Here is a 21486-nt window from a genome sequence, read left to right on the forward strand (position 1 = left end):
TTTTATATAGCTTGTTACCACTGCGAAGGGTTGATGGTTAACTTAAACGATGTTATCTGTAAGAGGTTAATTCAGAAGTAGATTTTAAAAGTAAGGTAGAAAAACACCTTTAAAGTCATTCACTTATCAAAGATGAAAACAACAGAAAGCCTGAAATAAGGAAATAATCCTGTCACCAGAGTAGATCCAAGAATGTTATCAGAAGAATAAATATTTAAACAAATATCAAAATAATCACAGCAAGTACCATTAGTTCTTACATTAGAAACAGAACTAAGCTTTTAACATAACTGGCCTGGGTCAATCACTTCTGCTAAAATATGCAAAAAAAGGTGAAGGGCAACCAGGGTTCCTACAGTTCCTAAAACAAAGCGTTATTTTATGTCCACGAATGTGTAAGAAAACAAACTTGCATCCAAACAAGAAAGAAGTACAACAGGTTAAGTGTCAATCTTTACCAATTTATTTTATACAAAACAGTAGCAATGTAGAATATGGGAATTATCTTCCGCTGCCACACACGCAAGTTGTGAACATTCCAAGCCAATGTATACAGTTTGGAGGGGAAGGCTAAACGACAGCATCAACCATGCTACTGAACATAGGAATTTTTTATTTAAAAAGATTAAAAATTAGATAGCAATGTCTTCTTAATATTGCTCTCATCATTGAAGACTGAAGAAAAATAAAAAGTGACTTTTTAAGATTAAAAAAAAGAGGGAAAGGGAGAAACAAAGAGGCTGCTACAACACTGCCATACTGTCAAACCATCATACTTCAATATTTGCATACTTGATAGCAGCATTTTTACTGAACCGTGTGCAACTACATTTAGAAACACATCAAAGCAAAATATCATGGCAGTCATCAATCAAGATCCGAAAAAAAGAAAACAAATAAACAAAAAATAACTCTAGGATGAACACACTATAAGCAGATGAACATTTACGGAGAATGAATCAATATCTACATTCTTGGACTGTTCCATTCTGCTCCAATAAAAGTGTCAACTCAAACTGTCAACTGTGCATTTTTGGAGGATTTGAGTTTTTCCAGTTCTTATTATACTGCATGCTTGGAACAAAGAGGGATATAATAATCCCTTCTACACAATGAACTTTAAGTAGACCGCTGAAAATAAATTTACTACTTGTAAACACACACAAAATTAAAAAAAAAAAAAAATACAAGATTTTTTTTTATCTTTAAACAATCAGTGCTTCCAAAAGCGCATTATCTTCTATATCGACCTCTCTCCCCTCGGTCTCTGTCCCGGTCACATAATCGCTCTCTTTCTCTTTCTCTATCACGTCCTCTATCTCGTTCTCTGTCTCTTCTATTATCTCTAGGGCGGTCTCGCTCTCGCTCCCGATCTCTTTCACGGGGTCTACTTCTCCGACCACTGACAACCGCTTGTGTGCGACGAAGGAAATCATCCACCCTCATGTCATAATCATGCTAGAAAAGGTTAAAAAGTTGGTTAGGTATGTTTAAAAAAAAAAAAAAAAAGGCACTTATGAGTCCCTATACTGTAATTACTGTAGAGAAAATATCTAGAAAAATGCACCAATGCCTTAATTCACAAAATGCAATTTTGACACTGCTTAGAAAAAGGATTTTGATGTCTTCCTAGACACCTACAACAGAAATGATTCAAATCTATTGGAACTCAATTCGTGCAGTCGGCTACAGAACTTCAATGGCTTTTCCATCCAATCTTTTTAATAAGATTTAGGCCGAAGTAAACACTAGCGATGACTATCAGCCAACATGGATACAAGCCTGAAGCCAACCGTGCTGCTTATCATCAATGTTTTTCTGCAACAGGTGAACCCTACTTTGATTCTTTGATTCTACAAATTAACCTGAACCAACTCTGCCCTCTTATGGTAAAATCAGGAATTCTTATATTCCGGATATTCTTTCAAACTGAAGCAATGCTAATGACAACTTTTGAAATAGGACGTAATTTTAAGAAAATAAGTACTTTAGTAACACTGCGAAGACTACTCCACACAGATCTAATGATACATAAAAGGCTGAGGAGGACAAGAGAGGGTAAGATGAGCAACTGTCTAAGTGAGGTCCAAGTTGTCACTATGGCTACTTGTAAGCTTGATCCCTGCTCTGGCTTTCTACTCTTATTCTCAACTCACTTTTACTTACTAAACTCGGTCTTTTTTCAAGTCATCTCAAATATTCAGAATATAAGGTTCAAAAACACAATTCCACCTTATCTCTTACAATGAATACATGAATATTAGCATAAAATATATATACTAACCAAAAAATTACATAAAAAGGGCAAGTATCCTTTCACAAAAGAATCTTAGGAAAAATTCCTATTTTGAAAATTATGTAATCATTTATAAAAGGCATTTTTAAAAATACCACAACCCATCTAGACAACTAAGATTAATTTATCATAGACTGTGTATCTCTTCCTGTGTGACTGAAAAAAAAAAAATCCTGTTAGTCAATCAGGATTCTCAAATTGTTTCACTGAATATTAAAGATCATAATGATTTAATTTTGAAGAATTAGTATCTTTATGAGAATAAAAAAAGTATCTCAAAGATAGGCTGGGCTACTCTGGCCTACTCTCAAATATGCATGCTCTTCAACAAAGTGGGAAGATAAAGAATATTTATTTGGCCCTGCCAAAAAATTCGTGTCACGTATGGTGGTGGCGGGGAGGAGGTCGGGAATTTCCAGACTGTACATCCTACTTTAATGACCAAACTACCTTTCTAAGACTACCAAATTTATACACAAAGGAACTGCAATAAAAAGTACAAGGAGATAATTTCAGTTTTAAAAGACACAAGTACTATTAGGGGATAAAAAATGAGTATCAATCACTTAATAAACAATCTCTATCTAACTAGTCTAATGAAAACCCAGACATCTCTAACTAGAGATTGCCTTTAATTCACCCTGTTTTGATCAAAAAAGCTTTCCAATCAACCATACTAAATTATTAGAACCAATAATTACTAAAGGACAATTACTCATCTGTCTCTCTTAACATCTGTCATTTGTTAGCATTGTCTTAAGAATCAGACGAGGTGAACCAACAAAATTTGGCAGAGAAACAACTAACTAACTGACCTAGAGATAACCTGTTAACTAACTTAATATACGAACATCTATCCTGTGAAAATGGAGTCCAAATATACAGAAAGCTTAGAAATACTTATTTGCAATAATAATTAGTTATAATTGAAGACTCCTGTACGAAAGAAAATATCCTACTATATGATATCTGATATTAACCAAGAGTTACAAAGAGAAGTTGCCACAACTTGAGCAGTCTCCTTAATCAGTAAAAAGAAATAGTCTATTTAAATAATCCAAAGGGATTACCCATTTTTAATTAAAAGTTGTGAATTACTTCAAAACAGCAGTCAGTAAGAATATGAAACAGTCTACCACTCAACATAATCTAGCAACCATTTAAATTATCAGCAGAATTCAAAGTAGTTCCCTCACACTAGAGCCTTCTCGTGCACTTACTACTCGCTTATCTCTGTATCTTGCTTCATGTGGTACTGGGTGATGTCCTGAGTAAGGGGGATGAGCTTGAGGAGGTGGAGCATGGTGCTGATAGTAAGGATGATGTGGAGGTTGTTCCATTCCAGGATAAGGAGCCTAAAAAAAGAAAACCACTTCCATAAACATCTACCAAATATCCTTGCAAATAAACCATTCTTAGAATTTCCCTATACAAACTACCAATCCCAAACAATTTAATAATCTGTATGATCCATTTACTTTGACATTAAGGTTCTTCAAAAGACCCTCTTTATGTGCTTGCTGAAAACATGTAACAAACTAATTATACATCTATTAAGATTTAACATGCTTACACTTTCATACCATATCATTTAAATACCAACAGAACAAAACAAATCAGTATATAGTGCTTACACCAAGCTAGGCACTGTCCTAAGCACTTTAAACATCTTATTTAATTCTCGCATCAACCCAATGAGATAGGTATTGGTTATTCTAGTTTACAAAAAAGGAAACTAAGCCACCAACTGGTTAAGTAACTTGCTTAAAATCACTGCTAGTAAAAAGGTGGATGTTGGGACATCTGGCATCCAGCTCTAGAATCAATCATCTTAACCACTACACAAACATCTACCCTTAAAAAAAAATCTTCAGGACCTACTAAATTTTTAAATGCCATTATAAAATGAGTTAAGGGCAAATCAAAGATTACTTTCCTAGTTAGCACCAAGATAATATTCTTTTTAAAAATTTCCCAGAATCTAAAGGAAAGCAATTCATCTATCTGCATACAATACCTTAAGTGAAGTAAGTCAGATGAAGAGGCCACATTACAGGCAGCATTTAAAGAAAAAAAAAAAAAAAGAAAGAAAGAAAGAAAAAAAAAAAACCATAAACAATAAGAACTACTTACATTCCCCAATTTTTTATTTCTCAGGAATTAATGTTTCAGCTATCCTCAATACCTTCAAAGATATTAAGAAGATCCAGTTTTCTTACAGAAAGAAGAAAAACTAAAAATTGTGCACAGGAAAAAAAATTATGCACAGGATTTAATTAACCTTATTTTTTTTTTTTAAGATTTATTTATTTTAGAAACAGAGAGCAAAAGCAGGAGGGGCAGAGGGAGAGAGAATCCCAAGCAGACTCCATGCTGAGCATGGAGCCTGACATGGGGCTAGATCCATGACCTAGATAGAGACCACTACCTGAGCAGAAGCCAACATATCAGACGCCTAATCGACTGTGCCACCCAGGGGTATGAAAGTGTAAAGACCTCAGGGGCTCTTTCTTATTTTATAGAAAGAATTTACTGAGTATTGGGATCAAGCACTATGCTACACTTAACATGTATTTTGTAAATTATCTTCTCTACACTCCCATGAGGTCAACACTTATATTCATTAAATTTCAAACCATACAAAGACAGACACAATATCCGTTTCATTCACCAACCCAGCCTAAAGCAGAGTGCCTTGCACAGAATGGACACTAAATATTATTCGATGAGCCAAAGAATGAACAAATGCCCACTGAGTTTTACAGATAAGAAAAACTAAGAAACATATTATGAAACTTGTCCAAGGTCACTGAGTTGAGAAGGGAAAACATTTGAACCCAGGCAGTTTGCAATACTAACCACTACAATAAAAAACCCTAACACTTAATAAACTTGAAACAACACAAATCATTCATTAATCTTTAGTTTTAAAAATAGTCCCCCAACTATTTATCACTAAAGACATATATTTTAAGTCTCTTAATGGGTAACTGTAACAACCACATTTCAAATAAGCGTTCAAAATATATGGAACTGTGAATGAAATTAAATAATTTGCAGAAAAAGAATACAAACCATTCCTTGCCAAGGTGGTGGTGGTCCCATGTTATGAAATTCCCTCACATAATCATTGTAGGACTAAAATGAAAAATATTAATGTCAATAATAAAAATTAAATCCAGAACTAAAAAGTAAATCAGATCCTGGTTTTATAAACATTAAATACATAAAATAAAATACTTACTCCATTTAAAAACACATCTCGGCGAACTCCTGAAAATCGTCTGTTGGGAATAAGATTTGTGAAACTAAATTCAGGTAATTCATAAACTAGTTCCAAGAATGTAATTTAGAACTAAGCAAGAGTGAACCCAACTTACCTGTCTACTTCCTGGTATCGTGGATCCTTTAAATACCCTGTTCAAACATCAAGCATTTTAGTAAATCAAATTTATATTTTTTATTATGGCATTATAATTAAACCTTCCTTACCACTCATTTCAATTCTTCCCATGAAATACAGTGATGCTATTAAGTGATGCTATTATTGTATTATTCCATTTTCAGATTTTCTTCTCAGATTACATGATAATCTCGGAAGTAACTAAATAACTTACTGATATCACAGAATTATAAACTGCTAGAGAGGTTTTCATATGAATCTTCTAAATCCACACCCCAATTCTCGCTAGATAGAAAATTTCTTCATTCTGCACCATAAGGAAAGTAAGGGCAGAGGAATTATCTTTGAGGACACTGTAAGAGGACTTCCTTAAAACAAATGTTTACCTTCCATCTTAGGTATACACAAGTTTTGCTAAGTCAACCAGATAGTTTAAAAAAATGCAAACTTAAGGGGGAGAAAAAACAGAACTGCAAAAGTCACAAAAATGAAGATTATACATTTTAAGTGAAGAATCTGAGTGAAAAAAGAAATCTCCTTTCTCCCCTTCTTTAATAAAGACTCAGCAAATTAAAATGTGAAAACATTTGCGTGGCCATGTTACTGTGGAAAAACTAATTTCACTCTCCAGAATACTCCATTTTGGATAAGAATGAGGTTTATCAAGCCACTGGTTATGTAAAAATGCTATAATGCTCACTAACACCGATTTTCAAATTGCCTAATTTTTATGTGTATTACTGTTATTAAATAAGTATCTTCTCTTAAATACGGTTCACCTTTTTTAATTCTGGTAAGGGAATGACTAGCTGAAAAGCTGCTGTGTAGATTACAAAACAAGTATTTCTCATTCCTCTCTAAAAACATGATATCAAAGATATTTATTTAGAAAAATATAGTATAACTTCAGTGTCTAATTAAAGCTATTTACCACATAAGATAACAGGAAATAAAAAGAATAAAGTGTAAAATCACTGCTTTCCCTAACCACTTTTAATGTTAAAACATTTGTGCAGTTTCCACTCGTGAAATAATTATAAATTAGCAACACTGGGTAATTAACAGATTATGATAATGAGTCACACTAAAATAGATTAGGTAGCCTTCACAAAGTAGAATTTAAGTGACAACTATTGATAATCTCCTACGGCTTAAGTAGTCATGTCCTAAAGTTTTCTCACTTTTAGAACTACAGGATTACAATAAATGTTTTGTTGTTGTTGTTGTTGTTGTTGTTTCATAATTTTAAGTCAAATATCTGCAGGATTATAAAATATTAACCTGGTCTCTGGTGAAACTCAGGGGCATAGTCAATCCTTGGTTTCTTTCTGCTGTTATGAATATCATAATCTTCTGGTCGACGCCTACACAAATTAGACACATTAGAAATTAAACCAAAAACTGCTGGGACAACAAACAGCAATGCAAGAGTTTCTGATAGAAGTACAAAGAATAGCCCATTATTTCCTTTTAAATAACATCCTAATTTCTAGTGAACAAATTTTTAAAATTTCTAAATTTTAATTCCTCTAATTATTATAAATCAATTCTCGAATGTATTGCTGGAAACAAATATTCTCTATAATCCTCCTACTACGATGAAAAACTTGGAAATAGTCTGTTCAAAACATGTAAATCAAATTTTAGTATTCTAAACAAAAGTAAATGAGCGGCCCTCAAACTAATGTAAATATCCAGTTTAACAAAATACTTTCCCAAATAAAGTCTCCATTCAGGTGAAAAAGCAAGGAAATTAAAAAAAACTATCATCATTACAAACAACAGGTAACTCTAAAATCTATATATTCAAAATTATTAGTATCATTTTAGAAGTCTAAACAAAATAAAGAATTCTTATTTCTTTTTGCTTTGCACAAAATTATGCTTTTCACATGATCATACAGAAAATCTGATACTTATAGTGACTTTACAGGAAAGTTTTGAAAATCTTAATACTTTGAAAAACTAATTTCTAGTTAATAACATTTAGAATTAAGGGAATTTTTTCTAGAGACAATGCCTTAAAATAAAACTGGAAGGTAATGGGGCAGTTTTAACAGAGTTCATAAAACAATTTCAAAATATATTCTTTAGAAAGTGAAATTTTACTGTCTACAGAGGGCTGCTCTTTACGGTCTCCCATAAATCTCAATGGTTAATGTAATACATCATAAATACACTTCATTTTATTTAGCATTTGATAAAGAACTACACAAAATAAAAACAAAAATTCCAAGTTTTTTGGTAATAAACATTTTACCCTTAATGCCAAATAAAAATTCTATAATAACCTGGCATCACTACTTTTCCAGCTACTTCTTTATCAACTGCTTTCATTAACTTTTCCAACACAAGTTCACTCAAACTGCAAAGTGCAGTTACCCCAAACCCCCCAACAAAATAAAAACAGTTGCATCTACAATAAATAATACTAAGAAAATTAAAAGCTGGTTTAAAAAATAAACATACCGCTTTCCTGTAGTTTGGGGAGTGCATTTACGACCGGTATAAAACATGATAGTAACAGTTCATACAGTAGTCCAACTACTGACTTTAAGCTGTAAGCCACATACATATATGGAGGCCCTGGCAGGCTTGAGAGAAGGTGTAGTGGTGTAATAAGTATAGTTTGCAGTCCATTGCAAAACTGAGGTAAAAACTTCACTTGTATATATTGTATTGCACTGGAAACCTCTTAGCTTAAAACTTCAAAAGACATCTTGGTGTTCAGTCCTTTAAGGCCAAAAATAAGGGGGCTCTGCCAGGTTTCCTCCTACCTACTCGACAGTGTCCTTTTTAAGCTCAAAGAAATGGGGACTCTTGTTGGATTATCTGTACCTACCACAGGATGTTTCCACCAAAAGGAAACTTAACCAAACGTTTCATCCCATCAACCATACATCCAACAGTCTTTAGCAGAATATTTTACGTTTAGCTGTATGCAAATCTACACAGGGAAAGGTGCTGGGTGGAAGGGCTTAAACCAGTCCTTTGCAAAGACTTCTCCAATTCTGTAACAAGTTAAACCCCCTTTTCCTGGAAAATGCTGCTTAGTTCATAAAGTAGTGATCAATAACCATGGCGATCCTCTAAAAAACACTTTAAGTCCACAGGTACTGCCAGCATCTGGAAAGTTGTAAACAGACACAGCAACAGCCCTTCTTTTCGGTTTGTTGCCGGGTCTCCCAGGGCCACTTGATCCCCTTTGGAAAGAACCTATTGTTTTCAGAAGCTCAGCAAGATGTGTGAATTCACTGGGTACATGTTAGAGAATATTTGGCAATGGGGTTAACACATCACGATGGTAAAATTTGAAACAGTCCCAATAATGCTCCTCTTGAATATCAAAATAACTTAAAACATTTTATCCTCTAAATGAGGCGTCATCTTCTGAAAAAACATTAGTGATCCTTTATAAAAGTCCCATATCTGATAAGGCTTATCCAGAGACACACCTGAAAGAAAAGGCTTTTTACAAAATATTAACAATTTTTGCAAATAAAGACTTCCTCCTCTTCCTCCTTTCTAGCCTGTTCTGAGCAACAAAGGCCTACCTCATTTCAATTGTATACATTGTATAATCAGAATATATCTAATTTAAACTGGTTATCACTCTTTAGCAAATAATTTTTTCTGCATAAGGAAAGATCCCCATTTTCCTCTTGAAAAATGACTGAGACCAAGGTGACCATGTGAAATCCTCAATGAAGCCACAAACTAGTCCATGCAGCTTGATTTGAGGATTTTCTCTTTCTTCTTTACCGCAGGACAAACTTTTGACGAATCACATTCCTCCATCATGTTATTCTGATACATGTGCCTATTATCAGTCCAAAGAACGTTTCTAACCTTCCCACATCCCGGACTGGTTCTCGACGGGATGGACGTCCTCTTGATCGGGGCTGAGAATGCATTCTTCTCTTGTGACGCATTTTATGAATGACCTGATACAAGTCAATACTTTCATCGGGGGGAAATAGAAGACAAAGCTGGGTTCCACATTCAAGTTCAATTTCCTAGAATAGGAAAGTAGTAATTTACAAGAAGAAAACAGGAGAAACTTTCAACAGACTTGTGTTTTCCTGAAGGACAAGAACAAAAACAGATTGACTTGGAGACTTCCTTCTCAAGGCTGATGACCATACAGGATTCCAAAAACTTCCTTGAAAGGTTTTGGGGGGCGGGGGGAACCACCTTTCTCAAGTATTCCATGTACTTATATAAGGGTAAAAACTAAAACTATAGAATCTCCAAAGTTTAATATACTTATGCAGTTGCTTAAAACTCCGTGACAATTGTCCTCTACAAACAAAGGAATATCTCTTTGTGCAAAATACAAAAATATCAGGACAGGATTATCTACCTTAACACAGTGGAGGAAAAACATGTTAGTGTGTGCCAACAACTTTGATAATTAAGAACTGCTTCATACACTAAAATATATTAGATTAACTACAAAGAGATACTAATGTATGGACTTTTTAAAATGAGTTTTTATTTTCAACTACCAACAGTTCATTTATGAGCAATGAAAGCACACTACTTCTTGTCAGAGTTACGTGTAGAAACTATGAAGAGAAACATATTCTACTATGAGTAGAATCTATGAGTCAAAGATTTTGGTTTATTTTAAACCACCACACTTTTAATTTCATTTGTAGACTTGAAAACCTAGGTACACATACTTTTCATACAGCTTCCTTCTAGTCAGAAAACTTCAATGAAGATGTTCTAATGGCATTTCAAAAATTATACAAAATATAGTAATAATATAATGAAAAACAATTAAAAGTCAGGACCAGAATTGCTCTTCAAAAAGGGTTTCAACTGGTATTTAATGAAAATAACCATATAAAGATGCCTGTCTTTCAACATTCATGGAGGTCTTACTAAACAGTCAAAATTACAGTAATCATGAATTCCAAATATTCTCCCTTAATCTATCCCATGAATTCTTTCAAAAATGGCTTAGAAATGTCCTTCAATAAAAATATCTAAAAGGACTGATTAAGTGTGTGTTTTAAATAATCAATTAAAACAACAAACCTGTCCATCACGTCCAATCTTTACTGGTTTATGTTCATTCCAAGGATTGGTGAGATGAGCTGACTTAGTGAAGGGTAATTCACGCCTAAATACAAAGTAATGTCAATTATATTCTTTTGCAGAAACTTTTAGGGACCATATACTATACTTCAGCAATTAATCTTGATTTAAATGTGACTGAAATTTAAAGAATCACTTAGACTAGTAGCACTTATTCTCCAGAGTGCCTCTTTAGAGATGTGTTCTTTCCACATTCCAGTGTCCTCAAAAAAAAGTAAATACTGTATTTAAAAACATGAGTTCAGAAACTAAGACAGTTTAGGTTTAAATCCCAGCTCTCCCTTAACTTCTCTCTGAGCCCGAGTTTCCTCAGCTTATAAACAAGAGTATCACTACCTACATTTCATATATATTGCAAAGCAATATATAAAATGTTTAGTTATCTCTAGCTTCTGAGTACTCAAAAAAAATTTTTATTATCTAATCAACAAAGAGCTGAACTTAATCAGACAGTTAATACCAAATTAAAAATAGTATCCTCCATCCTTGGTTCAGTGCTGCTCTCCCAGATTCAAATGTCACCCCCCTTTTTTAAAATATATCTTTTATTTATTTGAGAGAGAGAGTTCGACCATGACCGGGGATTGGGGGGGTGGGGATGGAGGAGAAACAGAGGGAGAAGCAGACACACTGCTGAGAAGGAAGCCTGATTCACGCTGGATCCTAGGACCCAGAGATTGTGACCTGAGCCAAAGGCAGATGACTTAACTGACTGAAATACCCAGGTACCCCATTTCTCCCCCTTTCAGTAAGGCCATATTCCCTACCACCCACGGAATGGCTCTTGACAATATGAGTATTTACTTACGAATTCATCTATCTGCACACATTAATTATGCCCTTCACTTATATTATGATACAGTACCTATTTAATTTAAACCCTGGCTCTAAACTCTATGCCACAGGGCAAAATGGTCTCACCAACATAAAAAAGATATCCTGTATTTTTATATTCTTTATCAACCCAGCACAATGCTGAATGCAAACACTATATATAATAAATACCTGTTAACTGTCAAGGAATAATCAAATTAACAGCATCTGATAAGGTTTTATTTATATGTGCATGAAGTGAGTAATGCCAAATTAAATAAATACTTTAAAGAACTATTTACTGTATCTACAATACACCTGAAACTGCTCAGCCCAAAGACAAACGAAGATAAGCAAAATAAAGAGCTGCTTGAAGGGTCCCTGGGTGGTTAGCTCACTCAGTTAAGGAGCCAACTCAAGCTCAGGTCTTGAGATCTCAGGGTTGTGAGCTCAAGTCCGACACTGGGGTCCACACTGGGCATGGAGCCTATTTAAAAAAAAAAAAAAAGAGCTACTTGCATTTCTAAATTTTCTTCCAGAATTTTCAAAAAAGAATGAGCACACAAAATTATTTTAGAAAAAGAATGGGTAACACAAAAAGAATAGAGAAGTTTTGTTGTTTTTAATATGGATGGCCATATCTATTTTAGAGAAAGAAAATTAAAAAAAAAAAAAAAAAAAAAAAAAAGCTTCCCAGAAGAAAAGTGACCCAAGAAAGCCAAATGTTAGGAGCTAAGGAAGAGTTCCAGTTGAAGCAATGAGAGTTTGTGCAAAGGTATAATAGATTAGAAAAAACACAAGTAACCTGATTCAGCGGATAAGCTACATAACAATTTATTCTAATCTTACACAAATCTTCTTAAAGATGAATATAGAATGCTCAAATTTTGTAACGTGGGGAAAAAAAGAAATGTTTATCTAAAGTCAAAGTAACAAGGTGGCATGCTCTGTGGCGATGGTGATGTGAACATACAGAAGTGGCCTATGAGTAGTGGAAATGCTCATAAAAAGCTTGAATTCTTAGTGTGATATTCATTTTACTTCACAAATCAAGAGTGGTCCAAGAATGTATACATACACATATACAAAATATATACATACATGTTTTTTTTTCTTTTACCTTTTCAGGCTATCAGAAGTTAAAAAGAAAAAAAGACTATCACTAACAAGTCTATACCAAAGTCTAGAGTATCCAGAGGAAAATCTTTAGTTAACAATTCTTTGAACTTTAATACTTTCTTAGATTTTCCCTCTAAACTGCCAGTTGAAAAATCAGTTATAGGAAAGGAATAAATAACCTACAAGCCACCAAAATATAGGAAAATTACAAACTACTACTGCACAAAGTTATCGCTGTTATTTAAATATTAGCAATGGAATACTGAAGGTCCAAAATAAAACCATTATGTCTGAGCTGGTTAGCCATTTGGGGTTAATCTTTGGTCACTGGTTCTAACTAGCCAGGTTCTAGAGATACTTTTCTGTGTTGACAAATTAATCTCTACCATGATATCAGCCAAGAACTTTGAGGCCCTAGGCAAAACAAGACTCAGAATACATTAAGAGAAACTGCAGGACCATGGTCATCACAACTATAGAATAAGCATCCTAAGCTTTACTGTGAGTACTCCCGCAAACATGGAAGTAACTCACCAATTTAAGGGGCTTGGTTAAGTGGAAGCAAATTTAACAAAAGACCATACAACTGTACAAAGATTCTTATATACTGGATAGTGTTAGATTATTAAAAGAAGTAATGGAAAAATTCTAAAAGAGAAAACGGGTTATCTGGAATGGACATTAAAGGAGTGACCATAAAATATCATCAGGAGACTTAATTCTGGATGAATGACATTTCATAGAGTATAGCCTTATTTTAAACTAACTCCCATTAACAACTTAAATTAGTCATTTTTTTGTGGTTCCTCTCCTAATGGCTAACATGCACCATCTGGTCGTGAACTCCAGTGTGTCTACAAAATACCTAAGCCATAAGAAATTCAGGGGCACCTGGGTGGCTCAGTGGGTTAAGCCTCTGCTTTGGCTCAGGTCATGATCTCAGGGTCCTGGGATCAAGCCCCTCATTGGGCTCTCTGCTCAGCGGGGAGCCTGTTTCCCTTCTCTCTTTGCCTACTTGTAATCTCTCTGTCAAAGAAATAAATAAAATCTTTAAAAACAAAAAAAAAGAAATTCATCAGTTTGGGTTGTCTCAAGATTCGGCATTTTAACCACCAGATACTACTGATTCAAGTAATCTTGGGGCCACACACAAAGAAACTTATCTCTAATTATTATTAAATCCAAAGGGTACTTAAATAAGTCTAACATAACTATTCTATCTCAAAAGAAAAATACTGATAGCAGTTACTGTTACTGACAGCAAAGCCTTAACATTTGATGTTTTAACAGAGTCAAATGTAATTCTCATTTTATAATGAAAACTTAAAGAGTACAAAAGACTTACCCCAAGGAAATACCAATGTAATAAATATTTTAAGCCCCTCAGAACTCTTTATTATAAAACTAGCTTTGAACATAAGTGCTGAGTATTCTCAAAATTAAAGTTATATATAGAGAAAATTAAAGTAAATAACTTTACTTAAGAATATTTTTTCAGAAGGCGCCTTAGTGGCACAGTCATCTGACTTTGGCTCAGGGTCCTAGGAGCGAGTCTGGCATTGGGCTCCCTGCTCAGCAAGGAGTCTGCTTCTCCCTCTCCCGCTGCCCCTCCCCGTTTATGTGTGCATGCTCCCTCTTTCAAATTAATAATCTTAAAAAAATAATAATAAAAGAATATTTGTTCAGAGCATGGGATGGCACAGTTAAGCACCTACTCCTGGTTTCAGCTCAGGACATGACCTCAGAGTAGTGAGATCAAGCCCCCTGTAGGCCTCTGGGCTCAGGGCAGAGTCTACTTGAGATTCTCTCTTCCCCTCTCTCCCTGCCCCTCCCACTCATACTCTCTCTAATAATAATAAAAAAAAAAAAAAGAAAAAGAAAGAAAGCAAGAAAGAAAGAAAGAAAGAGAGAGAGAGAGAAAGAAAGAAAGAAAGAAAGAGAGGGAAAAGAATATTCTTTCCAGGTAAACCTAAAACTTAAATATAATAAGGAATCTTTACTATCCAAAATTTTGTACAAAACATTAGTAGGATCCACTTTTGGGTATGTACCTCTTCTGTTGGTGTACACATTTCAAACAAGTTAGTAAAATAGCCAATAAGTCAATGAAGAAGAACAGGAAGACAATAATATATGAACAAATTAAGCTCATCTTCTGAAATAAACAAATTTCCTTATTAAGATTTTGAAGGTTAACAGAACAAGTAACGGTCAAAACAAAATATGCTGCAACAAGTTTAAAACTAAGTAATTATTTTGTCTCCTAATACTAGGACATCATCACTTCCAAATATTTTCCAGTAACACCAACGTTTCTAATCATAAAACCATAAACTAACAAACTTCTTGGGCCTTTACAGTTCTAGTCATCCAAATAAATATGTCAGTCAGTCTATCTGCTAAGAAATAGTAAGCGCCTGTTTTCTCTATGAAGTGCTTCCAGATTTTTAAATATTATAATTTTAATTTGATTATAATTTAAGTATAACTTAATTACAACTTTAATTTCTAAACAAGCATAAATTTATATTTAAAAACCCTGGATGCAATGGGAGTAAGGGAGTATCACCTACAGTCTCACTACCCTAACACTGCCTTCCAACATAATACACACTTTGTTATGTTTTTCCATGTTGTTACATAGATAATTACTTCTGCATACTACATTTAAGTGACAAACCATAATTTACTTAATGATTTTCTATATGGAAGAATTTAGATTGCTTCTAATTTTTCCCTATAGAAATTACTGATGGAATGAGGAATAAGGATATATTTTCACGCAGACAGCTTTTTGCTACAGCACCGACAATCAACCTAATGCACTAATTTTAACTATACTGTTGCCCATGTAACTTCAGAGTCCTTCACTGTCCCATAAATAAAAAGTCTAACTGCTTAGGCTGGCCAATATTACTGTTCATTTTTGTCTTTTGTTCTCTTTATTATCCGCTTCACAAAAAAAGGTAGGTCCCTCTCCCCCACTCACATAGCCCCAACCCTCCCACCTCCTCAGCCTGTTTGTGTTTCCATGCTCTTCCTTCTGCTAGTTTGCCTTCCAGAACATGAACGGTACTTTTCATTCTTATTACTCTTATTCAATTCCTCCGTTTCTATCAAAATCTAACACCTAAGTTCACTTTAACTTAAAAAAAAAAATACATACGGTCTGTTTTGGGTAAATTTTTTTTAACTGAAATTAATTTTATAGGCAATAGATGTGTGCATGTCATATAAAACTCACTCAAATAATTACCTTTTTATGTTAAAATAACTTTCCAGGATGTAACTGTTTGTGCCCAAGGTGCCATGTTAGCAAGGTGAAGCTTAGATTTAACTTCTGTATCCAAGTGCTCGGTTTGACCACAAATGCAGTATATCCAGTCTGCCAATCCCCAAACACCAAGCCACCTCAATTCGGGCTTTCTCATCCCAAACAAGGTTGACAACATAGCCCTATCCAACCATTTTCTATGTGGCTCTTTCTTGTTCTTTATTCTTTATCCTATAAAAGCTTCCTGCCTTCTGCCCCATTCTGTAGTTCTCCACAGGACACTGACCATTTCATGAAGTGTTAAATAAAGTTTTTATCATCTAAATTTACTTCTTTAATCATTTTTTAACAACGCACAATCATTAAGAACATAAAAATAGTGATAATAACCCAGTGCTCAAAACGAGTCTATTTTTCTAATAAACATCCTTAATCTTAATTATATCAACTTCAAAACTTAATACCAACTAAACATGACTTGCTAACTTCCTTAAGAAACACTTGTTCACAACTTAATTAGTCACCTCCAAAATGTTAGCCAAGTTAAAGAGTGACTACTAATTTCCTATTCCAGCTACTAAATGACATATTAAGTCACTAAAATCATATAAACCCAGGTAACATTTCAAGCAATTGTCTAATTCATGACAAACTAATTATTTACTGTATTACTAATATAGAGAACAAGCGAAATACATAAAGCTCTTAACTAAACAAACCTTTGCCCTTTACATCCTGTATTTATGAAGACAGTGAATAAGACAAGCAAAACATATTGATGTATTTTCACTTTAACACTGCTAAAGTTTTTTGCATCCAAATCAGCTGACAAACGAAGCCAAAAAAAGAATAATAATCACAAAGAACAGATTAAGACTAAACAACTGTGGAGTTTTAACATTACTCCCAACTACTACCCCATTTAAAACAAGGGCAAATTTTATTATCTCCATTAACGTGTAATTCACCTGCAAATCCAGTCGATTTTAAAAACTCCTCCCAACATTTTGGCATTCATTCCTGCTGGCAGCACCCAATGTATAGGAGATCCTCCATGATGCGATTCTGAAGAAAGTCTTGCAAATCCTAAGGGAATAAAATCACAACATTAAAATATAGATGCTAATTTAAATGTTATTTTTATATATCCAAATTATTTTTATTCTTACCTTGAAATTTTCCACTCTCTCTGACAGAAAATATTAATATAACACTCCTTGCAGATCTGAATGCAGCATTTAATTTCTTCTCATTTACAGGCAGCGTGGACCAAACACCCTACACAAATGACACAGAGATCAGACAGAAATTAATGCAAATCTTTCATCTTTGCAATTATATTTGCAAAAGACCAAGGCTACTGATAACCGTTACACTTTAAATTCAAGTAAGCTATAATGAACAAAGGTCTTATTCAACAACTGTCAAAATAATGTACCAATTTACTGAAAACTCAGGAAAAATATGGAGAAAATCCCAACCTTAACAAAATCATTAAAGCAACTAGTAACACCATGGGGTGGGGGAGGATATCAAATCTTATGGGCCAGAATTCTACATAATAGAAACAATCACCTACAATTATTGTAATATCACAACTATTTACTGTGGTAAATACATGTTGTTTAAAGGTAAATTATAATATGTACAGTTTTCTCCTTAAAAACCTGCTTAACCAAAATAATTAAAATACTGTATTATTAAATCCATCAGTGAAGAATCTTGTCCAGTTCCTAGCAATTTTTTTCTATTTAAGTTCAAATTTTTATGCATTAATAGTTTGACTAAAGAGAAATGTGTTGTATATAGAGGCAGAACAAAGTTATTAATCTGTAAAGCATTTTAATCTATTACCTGTTTGTGAAAAGATTAGAAGAAACAGCATGGTAAAGTAAGGCAGAAGCTCTAATTCAGTTCAATCTCATACAAATGATCTCACTCATACTAAGTGCTTAATTACTTCTGCCTAAACTCACTCTAGCAGAGGAACAAAATAAACTTCCACTACATAGCTACTTGGCATATAGCTTCCATTTATAAAGTGTGATGGGTAATCATTAATGTGAGAAATATTAAGATACAAACATTGACAAAAAATATGGTTAGAAAAATTGACTTTCTAAAGATCAATAGAAGCTATAATGACTCATCTTAAACCAAGAAAAGAAAAAAATTTTAAATGGTGTAACAGATGTATTTTTGTAGCAAAACAAACAGAAAATTAGTATCTTACAAGATCCTACAGCAACGGGACATATCATTTTTGTAAATCCTTGGGTGGGCCTTTAAGCTAACTCTTTTTCTTCTAAATTCAAGTGATGTTACTGCTAAAAATAAAAGAAACTCTCCGTAAAAGAATGATTTCTTCTCAAGATCTCAAGGTGTAAAACCAGCATCAATATAAAACAAAAAATGGTTAATTACAGAGACATTTAAAGAAGTGTTAGTACAGTAAGTTAGCAACTGAATACAGAAACATAAAAATCAAAAGAAACACTCTTTCGGGGCGCCTGGGTGGCTCAGTGGGTTAAGCCTCTGCCTTCGGCTCAGGTCATGATCCCAGAGTCCTGGGATCGAGCCCCGCATCGGGCTCCCTGCTCAGCGGGGAGCCTGCTTCCTCCTCTCTCTCTCTGCCTGCCTCTCTGCCTACTGTGATCTCTCTCTGTCAAATAAATAAATAAAATCTTAAAAAAAAAAAACAAAAACACTCTTTCACAGTACAAAGTATAAAAAAACATATTCTTCAGTATCACATATTTTGACTTCTAAAATCATTTTTAAAACACTCAAATTACTATTAGGTTGCCTAACCAGCCACAAAGCAGACCCTAAATGGCGACTGGACTATGGATCTTTAAAGCTTTAATGAAAATCCGAGTACACTACTCAAGATAATCAAAGTCCACCTTCCCATTTAAAATTTTCAAGATTGGGATAGTTTCAACAGAACTGATGCTAATACCTTAGCTTTGGCAAGAGACACATTCTCATGGTTGTTACTCTTTATGAGAAAAAATCTTGCATCCTGTAGGACATATTTGAGTTTACTGGTTTGATCTGGAAAAAAAAAATAAAATAAAATCCAAACTGATTAACTGGAGGCCATTATTACAGAGGTGTAAGCTGTACTGAAATTAGCCCTCCACAACCCAGCTAAACTTTTAGAATTCATCATCACCCATTCGACCTGGAAAGCTAAGCCACAACACATAATAGAGCAAAGCTAAGAAAAGACACCAGCACTCTGCAAGAAGTTAAACCTAGTGATGTTCCGATATATCAGATTCATATTTAAGTATGAAAACAGCTACAAATTTTATAGATACCTTTTACCAGATTACTCATTTTAACAGACCATTATGCTATTAAATATATATATACCATCCACCGCGTCCAAAATCATAAAATACCCTGAAATGTTTGCTATTGTTCTAAAAGATATGGAATTAAGAAGTAAATATGGAGCTGTCTCTTTGTAGACCTTATTATTTTCTTCAATGTAATATATCAGAACATTACTACATTAAAACCAACCATTAATGGAGAACTAATAAGGCAAAATAATGACTTTATGCAGCATGCAATGAAAACAATTTCAAATTTAAATGATACCTTTTCGGACAGCACGAACGGAAGATGATAATTTCTCATGCTTCTTTTCTGAACCTGTATTTAGCCAAAGTACATTTGTTCAGATTGAGCTTTAATAGAGATAAGACAAAATTTCTACAGTCTTGTCACATAAAGTTCTCATTCAAGACAAATTATTCTTCCTGGCGCACCCACACACACAAAAAAAAATACTTCTCAATGTGTACGAGTGTTTCATTTTGGGGTTGTTTGGATTTTTTAAAAATACGTATATTTGAACAGTTTCCCACTCAGAAAACTAGTCACTGAATCATCATCTTCCAAGAAAAAAAAAAAAAAGTGAAATTCCACTTAAGCAGTAACAGAACAGGATTAAAATAATAAGAAAAAGCTTAGTTTCCTCTAGAATTATTACACTGAACATGCCAAAAATCAATACTAATGAACATCAACAAGTTCACACTAGACTACAGCCTCCACACTTTCTATAGCAAGTTACATTAGAATCAGTCAGGTATGATCACAAATAAAAGTAAAATGAGGATACCTGCATATGACTCTGATGCAGAGCTTCCACTTCTATCAAAAACAATCGGAGAGATGCCTCTAGCTCTCTTCCTTTCCTTCTTTTTCTCATCTAAAAGGAATTCAAACAAGATTTTTTAAAACATTACAATATAGGTACAGGTACTCGAATAAAACTACATCATGTGCCTGGGTTTTGCACAATCACTAAGTACTAGTCATTGCTAATCTCTCTCCTGACCCCTCAGTTTCCTCAGAAGGTGTTCCATTTTAAAGACACTGTTCAAAAAACAGAAACATGTTTCTTCTCCCACCAACTTCAATCAAATTAAAAACACATGGCCATAACTGAGAACTACTTATCCTATACATAAAGGTAGTGTTAAATAAAGTTTTCCAAGGGGAAAAAATCTGCAAAGTAAACACAACTTTTATCTCAGTCAAATATACTATGTCTCTTTCTATGTACCAGGTACCACTGTTCTAAGTCCTCCCTCTAAAAAGTATACTATCATTCTTCATTACTATAATTCTTCAATATAATTCCAACTCTGATTCTTAGATGTCTGACAAACCCCAGAACCCAAAGCTTTTCAACTGTAAAAAAAAAAAAAAAAAAAAATTAGTGATTCCTTTTCTGGTTGCCACTGCTTGCTTCTGTGTCTTCAATTCCATTCTTCATGATCATTTCCCTCTTGGATTCCTGTTGTTCTCTGCAAATTGAATTTAAAATTTTTTCCTAAAATGTTACTGATAGCCTACGTATTTATAGCCTATGTATTTCAACTAAGAAGCTGAGAATCTTTAGTAGACAGAAGAGGTTTGCATTACCTGTTTATTTAAGAACAATTTCAAGCTTAATTTGGAAGTTTATAAGCATATAAACAAACACCTAAAATGGAATCAGGCTCTCCTGTCTCTATTTATTGGCATTTTAATCATACCACTGTAAGTTCTTTTACTTTTCAGCTACAAGAAGAAATAAATATGGAAACAAAATGCACACATTTTTATAAAAATGGCAGAAAGCTGAAAAAAAGATCCTGCATACAATTTTCTATTATGACTATAAACAGTTACCTATTTAAAAAGATTTAGCTAAATTATCTCCCTAATCCTCCTAACAAGCTCATGAAATACTTAGAGCCATTATTCTCATTTACAGAAAAGAGGAGTGGTTAGGCAACTTGGCCAGGGTCCCACATTTCCTGGATGGCAGAACCTAGTTTCAAATGCAAGTCCTCTAAGCTTGAAAGTATAAGCCCTGAGTTCTTTTCTTACTGAGCAAATAGAAAAGGCATTTTCCTACTATTCCTGAAGGGGGATTCCAGGTCTAACTAGTTTGAAGATGGAAAATTC

General features: G+C 33.9%; 1 protein-coding gene across 3 annotated transcripts in view; it reads right to left on the reverse strand.

Annotated features, from left to right (window-relative positions):
• Window positions 1-440: 440 nt before the first annotated feature.
• Window positions 441-21486, reverse strand: part of YTHDC1 (YTH domain containing 1) — a 35825-nt gene continuing 14779 nt past the window's right edge. The window contains exons 5-17 of one of the 3 annotated variants that reach the window (XM_032847176.1): window positions 20150-20239; window positions 19624-19677; window positions 18974-19068; window positions 17181-17289; window positions 16980-17097; window positions 10746-10830; window positions 9549-9715; window positions 6981-7063; window positions 5677-5713; window positions 5541-5580; window positions 5372-5434; window positions 3517-3651; window positions 441-1458 (exon numbers count right to left, since the gene is read on the reverse strand). In XM_032847176.1, the coding sequence (XP_032703067.1) occupies window positions 1234-1458; window positions 3517-3651; window positions 5372-5434; window positions 5541-5580; window positions 5677-5713; window positions 6981-7063; window positions 9549-9715; window positions 10746-10830; window positions 16980-17097; window positions 17181-17289; window positions 18974-19068; window positions 19624-19677; window positions 20150-20239 (1301 nt within the window). In that variant the 3' untranslated portion in view covers window positions 441-1233. Of the gene's footprint in view, window positions 1459-3516; window positions 3652-5371; window positions 5435-5540; window positions 5605-5676; window positions 5714-6980; window positions 7064-9548; window positions 9716-10745; window positions 10831-16979; window positions 17098-17180; window positions 17290-18973; window positions 19069-19623; window positions 19678-20149; window positions 20240-21486 lie in introns of all 3 variants that reach the window. The other 2 variants (XM_032847095.1, XM_032847258.1) reach the window with 2 other exon arrangements.

Source organism: Lontra canadensis, unplaced genomic scaffold (assembly GCF_010015895.1).
Source record: "Lontra canadensis isolate GAN:19392208 unplaced genomic scaffold, GSC_riverotter_1.0 scaffold1, whole genome shotgun sequence".
Taxonomy (NCBI): Eukaryota; Metazoa; Chordata; class Mammalia; order Carnivora; family Mustelidae; genus Lontra; species Lontra canadensis.